General features: G+C 42.2%; 1 protein-coding gene across 1 annotated transcript; it reads right to left on the bottom strand.

The window, feature by feature from the left end:
- Nucleotides 1-365: 365 nt before the first annotated feature.
- LOC119286477 (DNA topoisomerase 2-binding protein 1-A-like) lies at nt 366-12,778 on the bottom strand. The gene is made up of 17 exons (XM_037565860.1): nt 12,456-12,778; nt 12,314-12,356; nt 11,605-11,726; nt 11,403-11,510; nt 5,897-6,041; nt 5,029-5,120; nt 4,183-4,276; nt 3,618-4,062; nt 3,388-3,527; nt 2,946-3,277; nt 2,436-2,606; nt 2,017-2,307; nt 1,717-1,897; nt 1,467-1,651; nt 1,258-1,367; nt 1,054-1,165; nt 366-959 (listed from the first exon to the last, which is right to left on the bottom strand). The coding sequence occupies exons 1-17, from the start codon at nt 12,687-12,689 to the stop codon at nt 828-830; spliced, it is 2,937 nt and encodes a 978-aa protein (XP_037421757.1). The 5' UTR covers nt 12,690-12,778; the 3' UTR covers nt 366-827.
- Nucleotides 12,779-24,121: the final 11,343 nt, after the last annotated feature.

Below are 24,121 nucleotides of genomic sequence, written 5' to 3'. Positions count from 1 at the left end.
GTGCATCCATGCTTTTAGAGATTTAAGTTTGACCATAAACTTAACCAACATGGGCAACCACGGCTCGAAAAGCGCAATGGACACTGGATAGAGGCTACGTCAATTAATTTGGATCAGAAGGAGTACTAAAAAATGCATGGCTGTATTATGACCCAGTGATGAAATAAAATAAGGCATCAACAAAGATACATTCAGCCTATAACATTTTACCGTAACTTAGTTCCTGCCTGGCGCACCTATAATTTTGCAAAATCATATGTTAATGTGCTCACATGAACCAAGCACGTGTGATATCTACAAAGCAGGACAAAACAAACAGGAAGGAGGACTTGAACCATATCTAGCAAAAGGAGGACTCAACCATCTCAAGAAAAAGACGGACACAACTATACAATCATCTAATCAGCATATATTACATTGCCACATCTGTATGGGCATGTTCAGATGCTCGGTAATCCAGCATCAAGTCAGTACAAAACCACACTAATCAAGAAAACTGCCGATACAGCAAACACCACAGGCCAGAGTCTCAGACCGTCTTCTCGGGAAAAGGAAGCACAACAGTCATGAGTCGCTCTACAAAATTGCGACAGACATATACTACATCCCATGATAATCTTCTGCTGTTTGTTGTGCCACCAGCACAAGATGTCTCCTGCGTAGGAACAACCTCCAGAGTTCATGCTCCTACATCCATCTTGAGGACAACGAGGCAGGGAAGGAGATTCAATGTTTCTTTTGACCTCCTGTGTCGGAATCATCGGGCAGCAGATCTCGCTGCAATTAGATAGATGACCAGCTTTGTCTCTAACTCAAGACATGCCGTTTCATTTGAGGGAGTCCCATTGATGCCCCATGACTGAACTGTCGGTGCCTGAACTGTCGATGGTCTTTTTTTGAGAACTAACTCTGTCAATGATCTTCTGCATGCCAGTCAAATCTTCTTCGTACCCGATGATCTGCATGACAAACCAGAGGTTACATGACCTGAGCGGTCATGCCAGTTGTGACCTGCCAAGGGGGAAAGTGTTGGTTGTACGGTACAATGCGCACCTGAGAATCTGTCTGCGTTTCGCTGAAAGGTAGATAGGGAGTTGGGACAGGGGCCCGGGTGGAGTCTGGGCTCTTGACATTCTTGCCAGGGGGCATGTGTTGCTTCTGTGGCCTGAAGGGAACACATGGTAAAAAGGAATTATTTGAATGTGCAGGCGAGTGATAAGACAGAATACGTTTCCGATGTATACTCATAACAATTACCAGTTATTTGAGCGGGTTTTCATGTCATTGTATAGGGAAGTGAAAGCATTATCTGGCACAGGTTGAGGTTCCTCGTCTTGACCTACAACATAAGCATCAAGTGCAGGATCCTGCATTGGCCGTTAAAAAAGGTGTGAAGTTGCCACTTATATTCAAATTCCTATAAACATGGCATGCTGTGCAAATAGTAAAGTACATGAACCACATACCCTGGATGACTGAACCAGTAGGTCCTCAAAGTCCTTTATGGAGTCTGCAACACCCAGAGCAGAGCTGCTGTCCGAATGTTTCTCCGTTCGTCCAATATTTGTAGATGTATCATTAGCCTTGGCTGTTTCGGATCGTCTTCTTTTGCTAACAGAAGAAGCAATTTTCTCCTCACTAATAGAGGAGCCTGCCAAGCTATCATGGTGAGTCTCGTGACAAGAAAATATTCACAAATTGTGCAATGACAATTACCTGAGCTGTGTTTTGAACTGCTTCTTGGTACTTGAGGTTCACTAAGTGGCTCAGGGCAATCAAATTTAGAGGTCGTATTGGCGGCTTGTGTCGGAAATTGACTAACAATGCACATACCGGCATCCTTGTCCTGAGAAGTAGGTGGTTTCGGCTGAAACTGGTCGTAAGGCATAATGGTGTCCTGCGATGACAATTTGTTGTGCTGTTAATCAATCCCATGCAACCTATCTATCATAAATAAGAAAATAATTGGCAGGCAAAATTTGGTTATGCTCAAAACTATGCATGAAAAAAGGATACCTGTCTCACACATTCGAAGAGCCACTCTATGGTAATTGTTGGAATTCTCTTATTATGGTATGCCTCGTACTTTGGACCGCTCGCAAATTTACAGATAAGATGGCTCACTCTTTTTGATGCTTTCTCTGTGAATTTAGCTCCTAGAGTAAGACAGAGGTTCTTAAGCAGAACTCTATCTTTCTCATCATACTGTGAAACACAGAAACGGAAGTCTTCAAACCCTGGCAATGGGATGCGACACCGCAAAGGAGAGAAGATAGGATGACTTCCAACATCTTGCAAGTGGCCCACCTGTACAAGAATTTGTATGTAAGAACTGGAAGCTTATAGAAATTTGCAAGTAGAAGTGCAGGGTATGATGGACCATCTGCTTCTTGAATACAGAATAAAGAAGCAACCATGAGAACATAAACATGCACCTCAATACATGAGGCTATCCATTGAGTTGAAACAACGGTCGAATGAGAATAGTCACATTGCATGCTGTTCTGTCCATGGCACTCAATTATGAAATCCACACCAGTTGCTTGTGCATCATCCACGACCATAGTGCCTCCCCCTTTTCTGACCCAATCGATAACCTCCGGTCTCTGATTAAGATGGACATAGGCACTTCATCAACAGGAAAGCAAATAAAGTGGCAAACAAGGCAAATGGTGAAAAACAAAGGCACTGCATCCATGAATATGATTAGGCATTTTTTAACTCTGGTGTACTACACCTAGCAACTTCACTGAAAAGCAATGTCTTCACAAGTTGATGGATGAGCCTCTAATATTATAAAGTGATAACAGCATAATTTACTGTTGGTCTGCTTGTCCCAGTAATAGTATGATCTAGTAAAGGTTGAACCCAAGTGGAAAAATTGACAGCGCTAATCAAGAAGTGATACTGGTAAAACAGATTAAAATAATTACACCATAGCATACCCGGTCATGAGAAAATGAATTTGAGAAACAAAATGTTCTCCCTTCGAAAATATTTGAGGAAGTGCTACGCTGTGAATTTGCTGCAGAAGTTGCTTTGCCAGTACTGGTCAATCCATTTTGTTGGCTTGATTTTGCAGACCTAGTTGCTGCTCGGGCATTATTCATGTTTTCATGTTTGCCCTTGGCTGGTTTTCTTTCAGATGACGGATCTTTTGCGAGCTGCTTATCATGTGAATCGCTGACAGTTGGAACATGGAATATTCCATGTGAACTTTTGGCTGCCTTTGTTTCACGTGTAGCAGCAGATTTTTCCATACCCACAAACGGAAATTCTGAGTTCAGAAGATAGAAAATGAATATAAAACAAAGTCAGCCAGGACAACATGTTTTTTGGTGACCCATTCAACAATCTGAAATACAACTAAATCTGATGCTTCCGTACCTTTCGAGAGTAACTCGCTGGCCAAATGAGCTGTGGATACTTTGACTTCCGTTTTTATTTTATTGCAGTCTTCTAACCATTTTGCCTTTACCACATTTATCACACCCCAAGCAGCAAGGCGTCTTACCTCTTTTTTTTCTCTGCTAAGGCAAATAAGCATCATTAACTGTAATTGCAACCAGTTAATACAGAACTTAGTATATGCAGAAGAAACGGTGACATGAACTTACTCCTCTGAAGGTGCACCTAGAATAATATGAGTAAGCCTCTCACTCAACATAACATGCCGGGATCCACCACCATTACGTATCATCATGACTAACCTTGACAATTCTTTCTCCTCAAAACCCACAAGAGAAATTCTGCAATTTGATAAGTACAGATCGTCATCTTCAGCCTCTGAATCCTCAGCTACATGACTCTCAACCGGCATCTCGTTTGTCTCTTGTACACAAGGTGCACCGACAATATCAGTGGTACAGATCGTTGAAGCATAACCAGAAGAAACTGGCACATACTGTGACATTGATACTGAATCATCAACTGATACTGCTGGAACAGATTGAAAACTTGCACCACTCATCTCTGGGTTCCGTTGCTCTTTAAGGGAACCCTTTATGCCATTATAATTAAAAGAATTCTGGCCAATGACATAGGCACTTTCATCTAGATAAGCTGTGTTCCCAACAAAAAAACATGAGGTTAGTTTTTAACCTTACTAGCTCATTTCTATTGGAGAAACAAGACAATATCAGCATCAAAGTCAACGAAACGCCCATGCATCTTGATTATTACCTCTTCGAGCAACAGATTGGTCAACCCATCTCCGATCCACAATGTGAATATTACCCCATTTTTTAGCTACAAGATACTTGTCACCGCCAGGTTCGTAATAACATGTTAAGAAAAGTTCCCTCAAGATTCGATTTCTTGATAAATAAGAGAGATACATGTAGCAAACCAGTGCGCTATTTTTGAGAAAGTTGTACGGGAATTGGAGAACATTTATCGAATGTGAGACAACATGTTCAACCAACTATAAAGCAAAAAATTAACTCTGATAGCCTGATGTTTCATATCAGTGTTTCATCGTTGGAATAAATACAACGTGCCTTAAGGAATTCAGAACTGACCTTTCTAGCCTGTTATCTGAGTGCGCTTGCATTCCTGTATGAGAGTATGTGTGCATATACCTCCTACAAACTAAGTTGGTGTATGATTTTGCTGTCGAGTGCCCAGACATACCGCTAATTCTGAAATTTAGTCACATTTCTGCCGATGTGTCGACAACTCTCACAGGTGCCTCACTCGTAAATCGTCATTGGGACATCTTTACATGCTTACATGTGGCAGACCAAAGCACCAAATCTTTTAATGCAGAGCTTAACTGCTTAAAGTGAGACATGAGCAGCATTGAAATTAATTGGAGTAACATCCCCTTTCTGCTCTATTCGCTGTTTTATAGCAGTGTGTGAAACAAATACGGGTGGAGGATCACACCACTGGTCAATTAACAAGGAGGTATCTCAAGACCTATTCCACTAAAATTCAAAAAGGAAAGAAGCCAGTGAAAATAATTTGTCAATTTGATCAGATGAAATCTTAAACTGTGAGCAAAAGCAGAAAACACCAAAAGGATATATTTGCAACTAAATGAGTGCACTTTTTTGTAAGATTTGCTGAATACTGGCCACCATTCTGCTCTATTATTTCCATCAACTCCTTCCGTTTATCTGATTAAACAAAAGAAAATGGGGTAAGACAAATGAAGTAAACAAACATCCAACAGGATAAAGCATATATTGCCAGATGTAGTGGCGAAGAGATACTAGTGGTAACTTCTTCTTAAATGCCACAGATTTTTTTTTCACATTGCTATGCTGACTGTCGAGCAGTTCATTTACCAAAACCAGGACCAGTTCATACTAGCTAGTTAGCAGATTCTGGTTGGTTTTCAGTGTAATTGCTGCGGCAAAATTTCAAGCACCTAACGCAGTCATATATCTGCCAAAAATTGCACAAGAACCACCTGTAAACTGTCTGGTTTGGTTCAGTTCCAAGTCAAAATTGAAAAATTGCCAATTCACGGCTGATAAGTGATTTCGGAAAGTGCATAAAGAGTGAAAGAAAACACAGAGCAGCTAGGACAAGATTGGGCTAATTCAGAAAATCCACCCAATTTTCATGGTCAGGGATCTCAAGTACTGCCACCATCGACCAATTTTCTGCAACTATTGGTAACATCTGCTGCCGGTCTAAGCAGCTTGGCCAAATCAATATTCATTATCATATTTCATTTGGTAAAATTGTTCCCACAGTTAACAACTACAATTTTTTTAATAGAGATGCAAAATAAAAGTATATATTGGTTGAAAGAAGGTCAAAGTTGCTTCCAGCCTTCCATCGCCGGGTCTAAATACCTGCATCTAGTTTGGTGACATATCTATTCAATGGTTCAACTAAGTAAAAGAATTAACAATGAATCATTCAAGGTTTGTTAGGCACCAACCTGCATCTAGTTTTGTGATGCATATATTCAACCCAGTAAAAGGAAGAATCCTGTAAGGTTCATGAGGCACAACACGATGTTCGATCCAGCATTGCTCCAACCAGTTCATATTGACAATAGGCTTCTTCAGGCTATTCACGGCCCACTGCAGTACACAAAAACATTGAAGCACGTCCCCGTTAGTCAGCCCAACAGTATCGACCCTCGAACGACATGACACCACAAAACAATTCTTGCTTCCAGACTAAGGTTAAAGAAGGTAACAGAAACCAGTAACTAATGTTGCCAGCTTTACAGCAAAAGTGCCTCCAAACATAAAGAAACCCTATAGGTGAACTTATAATAGGGAAGCTATACAAACCTGGCATGAAAAGAGCAAACAGCTAAATATTACGAACAGCCCTGACGAGTTGAACGAAACAGCTCTGCTAAGCATTGAGAATGACGACCACAAAATAAGCAGTTAAAACAAATAGTATTTTCATCTACGATTTGCAACACAGATGATAAAATGCCAACAGCCTAGAAACATATTTTGTTTAGATTGTAGGCTTGTGGCGAGCTGGAGATCAAATAAAATGGGCTCCATCAGATTTACGGCTTAGTTTGGCATGGTAGCAGCATATAATCTGTGATTTCAGTTTATAATTTTGGTAATCTTAATAACCTCTTTTTTCTAGCTATCAAATAAATGTCCCATAAAACGTTGAAATTTTTTGAACTAAATACATTCGGCTGCAAAAGCAGCTCCAAACTAGTGATCACACATGCTACAAATACATACAAAAGAAATCATCAAAGGAATCCTTAGAGACTCAAACGGAGGAGATGAAAGAACATGTGTGAACAGAGAATTTTAGATCCATAAAGGAAATGTACAAAGCTGAGGGGCGTAGCAGAAAAGACTGAAGACGACTACATGGAAAGATGGTTGACTTGAGATTCTGACTATTTTCATGTTATGTCTCATACACTCTTGCTAATTTCCTATTGTAATTCTCACATGCGTCTGTTGCAATTTGCAAGATGCACTGCTACTCATGTGTGGATCAAACTAAATTGTACCCCCTGCATTGGGTTGATACCTCTGTATTTTCAGCATTCTCTGGTGTGGGCTACCTAGAAGATGAACTTTGGGTTCGCCAGTTTATAGTTTTCAATTTTATTATGAAAACTGGGATTACTTGCACAAAAAATAATATACAGTTTGCCTCAGGTTCCTCTTAATCTACTACCCCTATAAAAGCACAAAGTGCAGAGACCCAAAACTTAATCCTATCCATCTAATCACACCCCTATGGTTCAGATTAGTCACTAAAACACGTTTGGTCTAGAACAGGTGTTTAGCCACTCCACGTTTACCCTACCCCCCTGAAAAAAACTGCTACCTGCACGCCTGCGCCCGAACGGACGTTGTTCCTGCTAGCCGCCCCCACGACTCCCTCCCCGTCCTCACCAGGCCTCATCGCCTCCCTCCCCACCCCTATTGCCGAACTTCACCGCTGTCACTACGACGTGGGGTTTGGTAGATCGAGATCGAGAGGAAGCGGGTGACCCAGGAGAGAGCAGTCAGCGCCTCGGTAGGACGAGCGCGACGGCGGCTGGAGGAAGCTCGTGTCTTTTTACGCCACCCCTCCCCTACACGCACCCGCACGCCTATCCCCTCGCTCCGGGAGGTCGAGGACGGGCTCCTCCGGCAAGCACGGGGCGCTGATGGTCTCTTTCGCCCATGGTGGGATCTGCGCGTCGGCAGCTGCAGGAAGGCAAGGATCTGGACGTGCTCCACGACCACCACAACCAAGGCAGGGAGCGCTGCTCCGACCTCCTCTCCTATGGCTCCAAGTCTGACGACGCCCACGACCAGGCGTACTCCCCTCCAAGGTATGAGGAACATCGTATACAGATTCCTTCAGCAGTTTTTTGTGACGGAATTGTAGAACATCTATATTTGCAAATTCTGTACTTTGTGGTTATGTCAATGTAGTGAATTAGTTTGCCAAAAAAGCAGTGAATTTGATGTGCCAGACTGTTGTCAGTACCACTCAAAGTGACTGCATTTTCATCCCTTTTCGTTTTCCCCTTTGGCTCTGGCGACTTTGACCATGCACAGATAGTTCAGAAAGAAACAGGAACACAAGGCCATCACAGAACTACTTTTACAACAGTATAAGAGATACATACCCTTTAGCTATTGAACTATATAGCAGTGAAAAGGTTTGAACTATTTAGCTCCCGGACAATCAGTTTGACTTCATGTCCATATGTGACCAAATAGTTTTAGGCTGATAAGTATCACTAGAACCAGCCTGAAATTTGACCTCTCGGAACATGAAAAGCAGAGGCTTACTTCAGCAGCACATGGTCAGTTCCCCTCACCGGCTACCATCTGTCTCAGATTTTGATTTTGATTTTTTCGGGAGATTTCAGGATAGAAAGGCAGCTTTGGAGAGGGGTCGCAAAGATCAAGGCTATTGTGTCAAGTACTGTGCTCAAAACGTCCATCGGGTGCATCCATCTCGCCCCAGTTCATCACCGACCACCAAGCGACTTACATCCACTGCGATCATGGATGACCCCGTGAGACATTGTCGCCGTCCTATTCTTCCAGATACAATGAGCCGATTAATACAGTATTTTGATATGCTAATCACGCTTCCGTTTCACTAAATTCCCAGAACAATACTACTTACTTTCTACTAATAGTGTTCTGTCAACTGCAAAAATCAGAATTATCGCAACATTTTCATGATCTATATTCCAGCTTTTAGTATATGGTTTGTTTCAGAAGCGGATAAGTGGTGAAGGGTCGTAACTACTTGTTATGCAGGTCTATCTACACTCTTCTCAGCCTGGAAATCATTATGTGCTTGCTAACTTGCTTTGCTCACATTGCCGCCGAAACTGTGAGCGGTCCTTGCATGTCTTGTGTATTCATTGAAAGCGTCTAAAATATGGAGTTGCAGCATGGCTGCTAGCTGCTACTTTCATGTTATCAGAAGAAGGCCAAAGCTCTCATTTTCTAGATATGTCGAGTTTAAATATGAAGGATATTTTAAGAACGGAATTTTCAGCATCATATATCTATAGCAATTATGTTTTGAAACGGAATTGCTGGCTCCTAATAATAGTGTACTGAATTCTCTCAAGTCCCAGTTAGGTTCTTCGAACTCTATGACCTTAGATGTATTGTGACCTGATGATCGTCGTATTTTTCTTGATATACCAGAAGCTGCAATCACTGCTGATGTACTTCTACATAGCAACTGTGGAGAGGTAAAGAACACTTCAGTTGCTATACTTTCTTATTTCCCATTTATCTGCTATTTGACTTGTGATGGTTTAATAATCTTTAACCTTCAGGATTCCCAGGTAGGGATGCAAGCGGGCATCCCGCATAAGCCCGCAAAAGCAGTAAGTTAGTTCAAACTGAACTAAATCTAATGGGAAGATTAGAACTGATTTGGTCTACTTTGACTATGAAGCGGGGTGGATCGGGCGCCGCTCTGCACCCCTATTCCCAGGTGAGCTGGGAAATTTGACAAATTTAAGCAATTCATCAATCCGTCACAATTTGAGCTGTGAATGGGTAGGCCTGTCGGTGATGGCTTCTCAGGTGAGTGATTATATGCATTGTTACTCCCACACTTGAAACCAAACAACGGTATCATTATGTTCACTAAAAGAAAACTCTGTAAATGTACTGCAATATGCTTGAAATTAGACACCGATGTACTGTGTAAAATTCGATCGTGTGTAATAGTTCTACGAAGGTAATCTTGTAGAGAATAGGCTTAACAACCCTGCTTTATACAAAGTTTAATTTTATGCTCAATAGACCAGCAACATGACTCTACTTCTGTGTGTTGTGTAATTAATTAATCCAGAGTAAGAATCTTGGAAAGTTGGAAGGCCTATCTGCATGAAAAAAAAACTACAGGTGAATGCCCACCATTTTGAAAGCTTTTCCTCCTGTGGGTGCTCTAACAGCTCAAAAAAAAAGTGATGATATATTAAATTCCTGAATAATATTTTTTATCTTGAGGAAATTACATAATCAATGTTAGTGCCCGCCTAAAGGAGAAGAACTATGGGGTAAACATTTAGCCAAATGCGAATCAGAGCCCACCTAAATGTTGTTGATTCAGACTTTAGAGTTGCAATATTGTTTACATCTTGGATATAGGATAAATGATTTCTCTTATTTAACCTTTAAAAATACTTTAGAAAAAAAAACTCATCGAGCCTTAATCATCATCCGACCACTTAGCCATCATTTCTTATAGCGTTATGAACTTATTGCTACATACAATGGACCCAGATGACCCTGACCTCAAACTTGCTAATGGTTTTGTCGTTGCAGCAATGGACGAAAGCCCTGGGTTCCTTCAGCTTATTCTAGACTTCCACTTCTCATAAAGTTGGGACGATGAAGGCTATAAATACTACGTACAAGTGAACTGAAAACTGTAGCCTGAAGAGAATCACGCTTTTTCTCAATTGTTTGAAATTGACTGGATAGTTGGCACCATAGAGTGTATGACACCATGGAATAAGTAAAGGAACTTTCTCCAAAACAGAGTTCAGACAATTCCTTAGAAAAAAGTTCAAAGTGCAGGGCAGCAACGAACCACCAATCGTACTAAGATCAGACCCCATGATGTCATACATGTGGTAGTTTCAAATATCAAACGATCTATGGATCTATATCCTCCGATAATCTTGTAAAACACCTTTGAATCAAAGTAGCCCTAGCCAAATCTAATTATGTACTCCCTTCGTCCGGAAATACTACTTGTCGGAGAAATGGATAAAAATGGATGTATCTAGAACTAAAATACGTCTAGATACATCCATTTTTTCGACAAGTATTTTCGGACGGAGGGGGAGGGAGTGGTAATTTATCTACAACACACATGATACAAACTCTGTTCTTGTAAATGACACCACATGTTGGTTAAACGAATTGTGAATTATCACATTTCATGATAATTTATGAAGCTAATTTTTATTGTTATGTTTAATTTGGTCGACACGTACACGTGCGTTGCACGTGCACGATTACTAGTAAACCAGAGTAGTTCTTAGGCTGGAAGACCTAAGAGGATACAAAAGGAGAAATGTGCAAGGAAAGTAACAAAGCCAAACAGGGGAGTAGGGCACCAGAACGTTTGCAGCAGAAGGACACCTCAAATGAGTATCAGTTTAGGAAGCACCAAGAGCATCGATAAACTAAACTACCACCAAGTACACCACTAAGCAGCTTCAAACCCTAGCCATAAAATGAGATTTTTATATGTAGTATGTGATATATTAGCCATCTCTATGATAACATTATGAAAGAACTAGTTTTGAAATTCGAAGGTTTCACAACTAGATGGGCTACACAGCAAATTAGTAGTCCATATTACCTGTTTGGTAAGCATATTTAAGTTCTCCAACCAGACTGACTGCAACGGCAATTAACAAATATTTGCATCCCATATTAACAACTTTCAGCGAAACTTACTTTATATTTTGCAGCCGAGACATCCTTTGCAACTACGAAGTTAACATCCATGGACACTTTAGTCTGCAAAAGACCTCCCATAGCTGTCACTAATTGTTCAATCCTGGCCTGGAAGAACAAAAACAAACTTGAGATACATGCATCATGTGTTAGCTAATGAAGCTGCAACAGGAAGACAAGTTCTGATACGTGATACACATACCCTCTGATCTTTCTCGAAGCCTGAACAGAGTATAGTAACCCCATCCATTGCAAGACAACAAGTATAACCTTGTTTAGGTAGGGAACGATGCTCCTTAGCACAGGAAAGGATGCATTGTGGTCCTGTAAAAAAAATGAACCTGGTCTTACAATGAACACCAATGCCCAAAATGGTTTTGGAAATACTCCGACCTGGTTGACCGCGGTACCAACCAAACAACATTGTGTACTACTCCCTCCGTCCAATATTCCCTAGTAGGTTACTAGGGAACACATCACATTTTGGCTCTGTATTAACACGAAGCCTTATAGAGTAAATAAACTATCTTCAATTTTAACAAGAAATTTTTAGAGGTTGCTTCGAGATTTTTCTGGGTCATGGTCCTCGGTAACTGACCGCAAAGTACCACACTAACAGCTGCAACATTGAAACATCGAGGTACCAACCAGACTAGTGACTGATTAATCCACCTTCCGCAGGTTCTAGCTTAGCGTAAAAACATTGTAAACTGTCTGCTTATTATGGATTAAGGATGCACAAACTCTACAATCCTAGACACATGCTCCCCAATCGCAAGGCGTCCAAGCCAGCTAGTGTTAAATTTCACGGGCACGTGAGCTAATTTCGGTGTTATCCACTGGATAGATTTCACAGTCACAGCTTACAACTACACAAGGAAATTAACACTAGCACCGCCGAACCGAATTACCTAGCAGATTGCAGCCTTTGTCCTTCAGATTCGCGAACCTCTCCTGCAGAAGACAGGGACGGAAACGGAAGGGGTCAATTAGGGATTCGGTGATGGCGGAGGTCGCGCCGAGCAGCGCGGGGACGGGGGATGGGGGGCGTACGTGGGAGGAGGAGGAGATGACGTGGTAGTCGAGAGGCCCCGTGCGGGTGGGGTCGGCGCAGAGGAGGACATCGGCGCCGTTGAGGCGGAGCGCGTCGTGCACGGCGTCGAACACCTCGGGGGCCACCAGCTTCCGCGAGAGGAACACGCTGGCGCCCGCGAACGTGGCGGTCCTCCGCCCGCCGCCGAAGGAGGTGGCCGGCGCGGCGGGGCCGGGGGCGTGCGACGGCGTCATCGGGGCAGCGTATAGTGTGGTGGTGGCGGAGGCGGAGGCGGGGGAGCGGGGAGCAGGGGCGGGAAGAAGCGCGGGGGATTTTATTTGGGGTGAGGTGTCGCGGATGGTGAGGCCGTGCCACCGCCACCGTTTAATGTGTTTCGAAAATGAATTTCCCGGGGCCGGGAGTACGGCCTGGGCATTCCGTTAAACCCACCGGAGAAGGTGTAAAAGCATCTCCGGTCGTTCAGCCCTACGAGCCCTACGAGTTTGAAATAATATTGTTTATGACATAATAGTGGAAAAATTGGTGGAGATGGTCGGTTTCCGAATCACCACCCCACGCCTCAGACATCGATTATGGCCTATTTTTGCGCAATTTGGCCCACTTCTCAGCCAATTTTCGACACACATTGGTCCACTATCAACGTAAATGAACTAATTCGGTCCATATTCGATGTGCTTGGGCACAAATTCAACAGAAATTATTTTTTATCATATAGTTCATCATAGAAAATCAATACAAATAAAATTGTTCAACAAATCATATAGTTCAACAAATAAAAACTCATGTCTCATCACACATCGAATTAAGCATTGCCCTTGAGCCTTCATATGTGCTTCACCATATCCTGTTGTAGTTGTTGATGTATCTGTGGGTCTCGAATCTCCTAACACATATTGAGAAAGGCAGTTCAGGTTACCGGTAGCTGGTGATCAACTTGGGCAAGAGGACCCTGCATGCAATATGGTTCAGTGTCAAACACTAGCTCTTCCTGCTCGCTCTCAATGATCATGTTGTGCAAGATTACACAGCAAGTTATGACCTCCCACATTTGATCTTTCGACCAGGTCTGAGCGAGGTACCGGACAACAACAAATCGAGATTGGAGCACACCAAATACCCGTTCAACATCCTTCCCGCAAGCCTCTTGAACTTAGCAAATTGGGAGTTCTTGCCTCCTGGCGTAGGGTTTGAGATAGTCTTCACAAATGTGAATCACTTCGGATAGATGCCATCTGCTAGGTAGTATCCCTTGTTGTAGTACCTCCCATTAACCTCGAAGTTCATCAGAGGAGAATGACCTTCAACAAACTTGGCAAAGACCGGGGAGCCCTGCAGTACGTTGATATCATTGTGAGTTCCTGGCATATCAAAGAAGAAGTGTTAAATCCAGAGGTCGTGTGTGGCCACTGCCTTAAGTACCACACTGCAACCATCTTTGGCGCCTTTGCACATCCCCTGCCAAGCAAATGGACAGTTTTTCCATTTCCAATGCATGCAGACGGTGCTTCCAAGCATCCCAGGAAATCCTCTTATTGCATTCTGTGATATGATCTGAACAGTGTCTTCAGCATTGGGTGATCGCAAGTATTGTGGTCCAAACACTGCCACCACTGCCCTGCAGAACTTCTACAAACACTCAATGGTTGTGGACTCGGCCATGCGGTTCATAGTCTTCCAGTGAATCATCGAGAACTCCGTATGCAAGCATCCTCATAGCTTTCTGATACGTCTCCAACATATCTATAATTTGTACTTGTTCCATGTTGTTATATTATCATTTTTGGATATTTTACAATCATTTAATAGCAACTTTATATCATTTTGTGGGACTAACCTATTAACATAGTGCCTAGTGTCAGTTGTTGTTTTTTGCTTGTTTTTTACTTCGCGGAAAATCAATATCAAATGAAGTCCAAACGCAGCGAAACATTTTGCAGAATTTTTCTGAACCAGAAGGAACAACTTGGGCCAAAGAAGTACCATAGGGGTGCCCCGAGGGGGGCACAACCCACCTGGGCGCGCCTGGGGGCCCAGGCATGCCCAGGTGGGTTGTGCCCACCTTGGTGGCCTCCCGCACCGCCTCTTTACTCTATAAATACCCCGAAAATCCAAAGGGGATTCGATGAAACACAATTCCAGCCGCCGCAAGTTTCAGAACCACGAGATCCAATCTAGACACCATCACGAAGGGGTTCATCATCCTCGTTGGTGCCTCTCCGATGATGCATGAGTAGTTCATTGTAGACCTACGGGACCGTAGGCGGTAGTTTGGAGATCTATTTGATGTAACTCTTTTTGCGATGTGTTTGTTGGGATACAATGAACTTTGAGTTTATGATCATATCTATTTTTATCCATGAAAGTTATTTGAGTTTTGATCTCTTATATGCACGATTGCTTATAGCCTTGTATTTCTTCTTCGAACTTTGGTTTAGTTAGGCCAACTAGATTGATTTTCTTGCCATGAGAAGAGGTGCTTTGTGATGGGTTCGATCTTACGGTGCTCAATCCTAGTGACAGAAGGAGACATGACACGTATGTATTGTTGCTACTAAGGATAAAAAGATGGGGTCTATTCCTACATGAATAGATCTTGTCTACATCATGTCATCATTCTTATTGCATTACTTCGTTTTTTCATGAACTTAATGCACTAGATGCATGCTGGATAGCGGTCGATGTGTGGAGTAATAGTAGTAGATGCAGGCAGGAGTTGGTCTACTAATCTTGGACGTGATGCCTATATAATGATCATTGCCTGGATATCATCATAATTATTTGAAGTTCTGTCAATTGCCCAACAGTAATTTGTTTACCCGTTGTATGTTATTTTTCTCGAGAGAAGCCACTAGTGAAATCTACGGGCCCGGGGTCTATTCTTTATCATATTTGCTTTCCGATCTATTATTTGCCTCTTTTATTTTTAGATCTATTATTCCAAAAACCTAAAAATACTTTGCTACATTTTTTTGTTATTTATTTTATTTAGCGTTTCCGTGAGATCTATTTATCCAATCTACTACAAACCAATCTATCTTTTATCCAAGAGAGATTGATAACCCCTCTTACGTGTTGGGTTGCAAATATTTGTTCTTTGTGTGCATGTACTGTTTACATAGTGTTGCGTGGTTCTCCTACTGGTTTGATAACCTTGGTCTCGTCGCTGAGGGAAATATCTACCATAGTTGTGCTGCATCATCCCTTCCTCTTCGGGGAAAATACTGACGCGGATACGAGCCATCACTGTCGTGCACTTTCTGAAGTGAGGTGAATCCAAGTGTGTCAGTGCAATCCTTCTTGCACTTGAAGTAGTTGTCAAACTCACGGATGGAATTCACAATCCTAAGGAAGAGCTTTCGACTCATATGATAACGGCGCCGAAATACTTCCTCGCCATGTAGTGGAGCGTCGGCGAAGTAGTCGAAGTAGAGCAAGCAATAGCCTTCCAGATGATGCCTTTGCTTTGCCTTCAACCAGCCCGGCGCCGAGCCACCTCGCCGTGGCTTTGCATTGCTCGCGAACAGGCCGGCCAGAGTGGCGAGGACCATGAGATGCTCTTCATCCTGGGCGTCGGCATCGGCTTCTCCTCCAGCAGCGTCGCGAATGCCTCCTCATCGTCCGAGTCCATCACCGAGCAGACAAATCACTGAACACCTGGCAGACATGGCAGGCGCGTAGCCGTCGGTATTCCCGCCCTGCGTGGCCGGAGCGCTGGAAAGCTCGCCCAGGAGCGGAGGGGAGGCTGCCGTGGCGGAACCCTCTCTTTTTCAGTGGGGAAGTGGCCTATCTAGCGGCGGTGGTGGGTAGGTGATACGTCTCCAACGTATCTATAATTTTTTATTGTTCCATGCTATTATATTATCTGTTTTGGATGTTTTATATGCATTAATATGATATTTTATATTATTTTTGGGACTAATCTATTAACTTAGAACCCAGTGCTAGTTTCTGTTTTTTCCTTGTTTTAGAGTTTCGCAGAAAAGGAATACCAAACGGAGTCCAAACGGAATAAAACCTTCGCGATGCTTTTTCTTGGACCAGAAGACATCCAGAGGACTTGAAGTGCAAGTCAGAGAAGCCACGAGGCGACCACAAGGACGGAGGGCGCGCCCAGGAGGGTAGGGCATGCCCCCCACCCTTGTGGGCCCCTCGTGAGTCCATCGACCTAGTTTCTTCACCTATATATTCTCATATATCCCAAAACCAACAAAAAAGTCCACAAAAACACTTATCCACCGTCGCAACCTTTTGTACCCATGAGATCCCATCTAGGGGCCTTTTTCCGACGTCTTACCGGAGGGGGATTCGATCACGGAGGGCTTCTACATCAACACAATTGCCCTTCCTATGAAGCGTGAGTAGTTTACCACAATCCTATGGGTCCATAGCTAGTAGCTAGATGGCTTCTTCTCTCTCTTTGATTCTCAATACCATGTTCTCCTCGATGTTCTTGGAGATCTATTTGATGTAATACTTTTTTGCGGTGTGTTTGCTGAGATCCGATGAATTGTGGATTTATGATCAGCTTATATATGAATATTATTTGAATCTTCTCTTAATTCTTATATGCATGATTTGATATCTTTGCAAGTCTCTTCGAACTATCGATTTGGTTTGGCCAACTAGATTGGTTTTTCTTGCAATAGGAGAAGTGCTTAGCTTTGGGTTCAATCTTGCGGTGTTCTTTCCCAGTGATAGTAGGGGCAGCAAGGCATGTATTGTATTGTTGCCATCGAGGATAAAAAGATGGGGTTTTCATCATATTGCTTGAGTTAATTCCTCTACATCATGTCATCTTGCTTAATGTGTTACTTCATTCTTTTTGAACTTAATACTCTAGATGCATGCTGGATAGCGGTCGATGTGTGGAGTAATAGTAGTAGATGCAGAATCTGGTCTACTTGACACGGACGTGATGCCTATATTCATGACCATTGCCTTAGATATCGTCATAACTTTGCACTTTTTTATTAATTGCTTGGCAGTAATTTGTTCACCCATCGTAATATTTTCTATCTCAAGAGAAGCCTCTAGTGAAACCTATGGCCCCTGGGTCTATTTTCCATCATACAAGTTCTAGTTTTCATCATATTAGTTTCTGATCTACTATTTTACAATCTTTTACTTTCCGATCTATAAATCAAAAATACCAAAAATATTTACTTTATTGTTTATCTATCTCTATCAGATCTCACCTTTGCAAGTAATTGTGAAGGGATTGACAACCCCTTTATCGCGTTGGGCGCAAGTTGTCGTTTGTTTGTGCAGGTATTCGGTGACTTATGCGTTGTCTCCTACTGGATTGATACCTTGGTTCTCAAAACTGAGGGAAATACTTACTATACTTTGCTGCATAACCCTTTCCTCTTCAAGGGAAAAACCAACACAAGCTCAAGAAGTAGCAGGAAGAATTTCTGGCGCCGTTGCCGGGGAGATCTACGACAAGTCAAGACATACCAAGTACCCATCATAAACTCTCATCTCTCGCATAACATTATTCGCCATTCGTCTCTCATTTTTCTCTCCCCCACTTCTAAAACGATTTTCGAAAAGATTTGCCTTTTCTTCACCCCTCTTCCGTTCGTCATCTTCGTTTGCTTTTTGTGTGCTTCTGCGTTTGATCGCTTGTATCGCTTCCATGGTTAGTCCCCCCATGATTGTTAGCACTCCCGATAATGAAGTTCTCAATTTTAAACAAAGGGGGGAGAAAATTTAAAAGATGCTTGGTATAGAATTTGCAATGCTCAAAATAGATCTACTCGAAAGCAATCTACTGTCGTTCTTCTTCACAATTTTTATGTGGGCATTACGCCTTGGAATAGATATGTTCTAGATACCATTACAGAGGGAAATTTCTTGGGGAGACATACTTTTGATTCTTACAATGCCATGATAGATTTGCTAGGACCACCACCTCTTTTGATAAATGGAACTGTTTTAACCTTGGAACATGTGATGCAAAGGCTTGATATTATTGAGAATAAAATTGCTACATTAGAGTTGATTGAAAATTTGGATAAAAAGATTCATAATCATATTACTCAATATGGATCTAAGGTTGGAGTTACTTTAAAGAACCTTAGGGAAAAGGAACCCATAGTTAATGAAAAGATAGATCAAGATTCTACTAGAATTGGCAAACTAGAAGATATTATTTCCAACTTGGGTTCCGCTTTTTCCTTCATTAAAACTACTCAAAATCTTCCTCCTACTAAGAGTGCCAAGTTTACTTACATTCCTAAGAATAAGGGTGAATCTTCTAGTAAGGAAAACGAAGATCTCAAAACAATAAGTGTTCACCCCAATTTTTTCGATATTATTAAGGAACCAATTGCTACAAGTGAATTTCTTGATTTCTTGCCTAGGAGTTTGATCATTAATAAAACCAAAGAACCTCCTAAGGATTCTAAGTGTGTGATTGAATAATTGCATACCGAAGATGTGGATATCTAGATCTATTCGTGTTTTATGCCTAGCTAAGGGCGTTAAACAATAGCGCTTTTTGGGAGGCAACCCAATTTTATTTTTCTTTTTTCTTTTTAGGTTCTGTTTTGCATTAAATAATTTATCTAGTCTCTGGTTAGATGTGGTTTTTATGTTTTAATTAGTGTTTGTGCCAAGTAAGACCTTTGGGATAGCTTACCGTGATAGTTGATTTGATCTTGCTGAAAAACAGAAACTTTTGCGCCCAGGAGATTAATTTTAATTTTTAGCAAAAGTGTGGTAAAATACTGATTCTTGTTGCAGAATATTAATAAACAAATTTCTTAGGTTTTCCTAATTTCTCAGAATTTTTGGAGTTACATAAGTATCCAAAATCTTCAGATTGCTACAGACTGTTCTGTTCTTGACAGATTCTGTTTTCTTTGTGTTGTTTGCTTATTTTGATGACTCTATGGCTAGTATCGGGGGGTATGAACCATGGAAAAGTTGGAATACAGTATATATTACATCAATATAAATAAAGAATGAGTTCACAACAGTACCAAAAGTGGTGATTTATTTTCCTATACTAACGGAGCTTATGAGATTTTCTGTTGAGTTTTGTGTTGTGAAGTTTTCAAGTTTTGGGTAAGGATTTGATGGACTATGGAATAAGGAGTAGCAAGAGCCTAAGTTTAGGGATGTCCAAGGCACCCAAAGGTAATATTAAAGGACAACCAAGAGTCTAAGCTTGGGGATGCCCCGGAAGGCATCCCCTCTTTCATCTTCGTCTATCGGTACTTTACTTGAGCCTATATTTTTATTCACCACGTGATATGTGTTTTGCTTGGAGCGTCTTGTATGATTTGAGTCTTTGATTTTTAGTTTGCCATAATCATCCTTGTTGTACACACCTTTTGAGATAGAGACGCACGAATCGTGATTTATTAGAATACTCTATGTACTTCACTTATATCTTTTGAGCTAGGCAATATTGCTCTAGTGCTTCACTTATACCTTTTAGAGCACGGCGGTGAATTTATTTTATAGAAATTGAGGAACTCTCGTGCTTCACTTATATTATTTTGAGAGTCTTAAACAGCATGGTAATTTGCTTTGGTTATAAATTTAGTCCTAATATGATAGGCATCCAAGAGGGATATAATAAAAACTTTCATATAAAGTGCATTGAATACTATTAGAAGTTTGAATCTTCATGATTGTTTTGAGATATGAAGATGGTGATATTAAAGTCATGCTAGTAAGTAATTGTGAATTTGAGAAATACTTGTGTGAAAGTTTGTGATTCTCGTAGCATGCATGTATGGTGAACCGTTATGTGATGAAGCCGGAGCATGATTTATTTATTGATTGTCTTCCTTATGAGTGGCGGTCGGGGACGAGCGATGGTCTTTTCCTACCAATCTATCCCCATAGGAGCATGCGTGTAGTACTTTGTTTTGATAACTAATAGATTTTTGCAATAAGTATATGAGTTCTTTATGACTAATGTTGAGTCCATGGATTATACGCACTCTCACCCTTCCACCATTCCTAGCCTCTCTAGTGCCGCGCAACTTTCGCCGGTACCATAAACCCACCATATACCTTCCTCAAAACAGCCACCATACCTACCTGCCATGGCATTCCCATAGCCATTCCGAGATATATTGCCATGCAACTTTCCACTATTCTGTTTATTATGACACGCTCCATCATTGTCATATTGCTTTGCATGATCATGTAGTTGACATCGTATTTGTGGCAAAGCCATCGTTCATAATTCTTTCATACATGTCACTCTTGATTCATCGCACATCCTGGTACACCGCTGGAGGCATTCACATAGAGTCATATTTTGTTCTAAGTATTGAGTTGTAATTCTTGAGTTGTAAGTAAATAAAAGTGTGATGATCTTCATTATTAGAGCATTGTCCCATGTGAGCAAAGGATGATGGAGAATATGATTCCCCCACAAGTCGGGATGAGACTCCGGACAAAAAAAAAGAGGCCAAAAGAATGAGAGAAGGCCCAAATAAAAAAATGAGAGAAAAGAGGGAAGGGGCAATGCTATTATCCTTTTACCACACTTGTGCTTCAAAGTAGCACCATGATCTTCATGATAGAGAGTCTCCTATACTGTAACTTTCATTTACTAGTGGGATTTTTCATTATAGAACTTGGCTTGTATATTCCAATGATGGGCTTCTTCAAATTGCCCTAGGTCTTCGTGAGCAAGCAAGTTGGATGCACACCCACTTAGTTTCTTTTTGAGCTTTCATAAACTTATAGCTCTAGTGCATCTGTTGCATGGCAATCCCTACTCACTCACATTGATATCTATTGATGGGAATCTCCATAGCCCATTGATACGCCTAGTTGATGTGAGACTATCTCCTTCTTTTTGTCTTCTCCACAACCACTGTCTATTCCACCTATAGTGTTGTATCTATGGCTCACGCTCATGTATTGCGTGAAAGTTCAAAAAGTTTGAGAACATCAAAAGTATGAAACAATTGCTTGGCTTGTCATCGGGGGTGTGCATGATTTAAATATTTTGTGTGATGAAGATGGAGCATAGCCACACTATATGATTTTGTAGGGATAAGCTTTCTTTGGCCATGTTATTTTGAGACGACATAATTGCCTTATTAGTATGCTTGAAGTATTATTGTTTTTATGTCAGTATTAAACTTTTGTTTTTCTCATACAGATCTGAACATTCATGCCACAATAAAATAAATTACAAGGATAAATATGTTAGGTAGCATTACACATCAAAAAATCTATTTTTATCATTTACCTACTCGAGGACGAGCAGGAATTAAGCTTGGGGATGCTTGATATGTCTCCAACGTATCTATAATATTTGATTGTTCCATGGTATTATATTATTTGTTGTGGATGTTTTATATGCATTAATATGCTATTTTATATTATTTTTGGGACTAACCTATTAACCTAGAGCCCAATGCCTGTTTTTGTTTTTTTCCTTGTTTTAGAGTTTCGCAGAAAAGGAATACCAAACGAAGTCCAAACAGAATAAAACTTTCGCGATGATTTTTCTTGGACCAGAATACATCCAGAGGACTTGGAGTGCAAGTCAGAGAAGACATGAGGCTGGCACAAGGACGGAGGGCGCGCCCAGGAGGGTAGGGCGCGCCCCCACCCTTGTGGGCCCCTCATGACTCCACCGACCTAGTTTATTCGCCTAAATATTCTCATATGTCCCAAAACCAACAGAGAAGGCCACGAAAACACTTTTCCACTGTCGCGACCTTCTGTACCCGTGGGATCCCATCTAGGGGCCTTTTCCGGCGTCCTGTCGGAGGGGAATTCGATCACAGAGGGCTTCTACATCAGCACCATTGCCCTTCCGATGAAGCGTGGGTAGTTTACCACAGACCTATGGGTCCATAGCTAGTGGCTAGATGGATTCTTCTCTCTCTTTGATTCTCAATACCATGTTCTCCTCGATGTTCTTGGAGATCTATTCGATGTAATACTTTTTTGCGGTGTGTTTGTCGAGATCCAGTGAATTGGGGATTTATGATCAGCTTATCTATGAATATTATTTGAATCTTCTCTGAATTCTTATATGCATGATTTGATAACTTTGCAAGTCTCTTCGAACTATCAATTTGGTTTGGCCAACTAGATTGATTTTTCTTGCAATGGGAGAAGTGCTTAGCTTTGGGTTCAATCTTGCGGTGTCCTTTCCCAGTGACAGTAGGGGCAGCAAGGCACGTATTGTATTGTTGCCATCGAGGATAAAAAGATGGGGTTTTCATCATATTGCTTCAGTTAATTCCTCTACATCATGTCATCTTGCTTAATGTGTTACTCCGTTCTTTATAAACTTAATACTCTAGATGCATGCTAGATAGCGGTTGGTGTTGGGGATCGTTGCATAAATTAAAATTGTTCTACGCATCACCAAGATCAATCTATGGATTAACTAGCAACGAGAGGGGAGTGCATCTTCATACCCTTGAAGATCGCGAGTCGGAAGCGTTGCAAGAACGCGGTTGGAGGAGTCGTACACGCAGCGATTCAGATCACGGCCGAATCCGATCTAAGCACCGAACAACTGTGCCTCCGCGTTCAAAACACGTGCAGCCCGGTGACGTCTCCCGCGCCTTGATCCAGCAAGGAGGAGGGAGAGGTTGAGGAAGAAGGCTCCAACAACAGCACGACGGCGTGGTGGTGATGGAGTGGCAGTTCTCCGGCAAGGCTTCGCCAAGCTCACGCGGAGGAGGAGAGGTGTTGGGGAGGGGAGGGGCTGCGCCTTGGATGTGGTCGTGCAGCCCTCCCCTCGCCCCTCTATTTATAGGGAGAAGGGGAAGGGGGCCGGCCCCTCTAGATGATATCTGGAGGGGCAAGGGGGAGGGGGCGCCCCCCTTTAGGGTTCCCCCCAAACCCTAGGCGCATGGGCCCTAGGGGGGAATGGCGCCCAGCTTACTAGGGGCTGGTTCCCTTCCACCTACAGCCCATAAGGCCCTCCGGGGCAGGTGGACCCTCCCCATGGACCCCCGGAACCCCTTCGGTGGTCCCGGTACAATACCGGTATACCCCCGAATATTTCTGGTGACCGTATGATGACTTCCCATATATAAATCTTCACCTCCGGACTATTCGAAACTCCTCATGACGTCCGGGATCTCATCCGGGACTCCAAACAACATTCGGTAATCACATACAAATCTTCCTAATAACCCTAGCGTCATCGAACCTTAAGTGTGTAGACCCTACGGGTTCAGGAACCATGCAGACATGATCGAGACAACTCTCCGGCCAATAACCAACAGCGGGATCTGGATACCCATGTTGGCTCCCACATGTTCCACAATGATCTCATCGGATGAACCACGATGTCGAGGATTCAAGCAATCCCGTAACAATTCCCTTTGTCAATCGGTACGTTACTTGCCCGAAATTCGATCGTCAGTATCCCAATACCTCGTTCAATCTCGTTACCACCAGGTCACTTTACTCGTTGTGTAACACATCATCCCGTGACCAACCCTTAGTCACATTGATCTCATTACGATGATGTCTTACCGAGTGGTCCCAGAGATACCTCTCCGTCATATGGAGTGACAAATCCCAGTCTCGATTCGTGCCAACCCAACAGACACTTTCAGAGATACCCGTAGTGCACCTTTATAGTCACCCAGTTACGTTGTGACGTTTGGCACACCCAAAGTATTCCTATAGTATCCGGGAGTTGCACAATCTCATG

The sequence above is a fragment of the Triticum dicoccoides genome, chromosome 4A (genome assembly GCF_002162155.2).
Source record: "Triticum dicoccoides isolate Atlit2015 ecotype Zavitan chromosome 4A, WEW_v2.0, whole genome shotgun sequence".
Lineage (NCBI taxonomy): Eukaryota > Viridiplantae > Streptophyta > Magnoliopsida > Poales > Poaceae > Triticum > Triticum dicoccoides.
Note: the sequence above shows the minus strand (reverse complement) of the source record. Positions and strands in the feature narration are given on the sequence as shown.

Bases quoted from the DNA above. Each gene is read 5' to 3' on its own strand.
- LOC119286477 (XM_037565860.1), bottom strand. From the start codon at position 12,689: ATGACGCCGTCGCACGCCCCCGGCCCCGCCGCGCCGGCCACCTCCTTC. The intron at 6,042-11,402 runs GTAAGTTTCGCT...TGTGTACTGCAG, and splicing joins TCTCGGCTGCAAAATATAAA to TGGGCCGTGAATAGCCTGAA. The intron at 1,652-1,716 runs GTAATTGTCATT...ATAGCTTGGCAG, and splicing joins CAGTTCAAAACACAGCTCAG to GCTCCTCTATTAGTGAGGAG.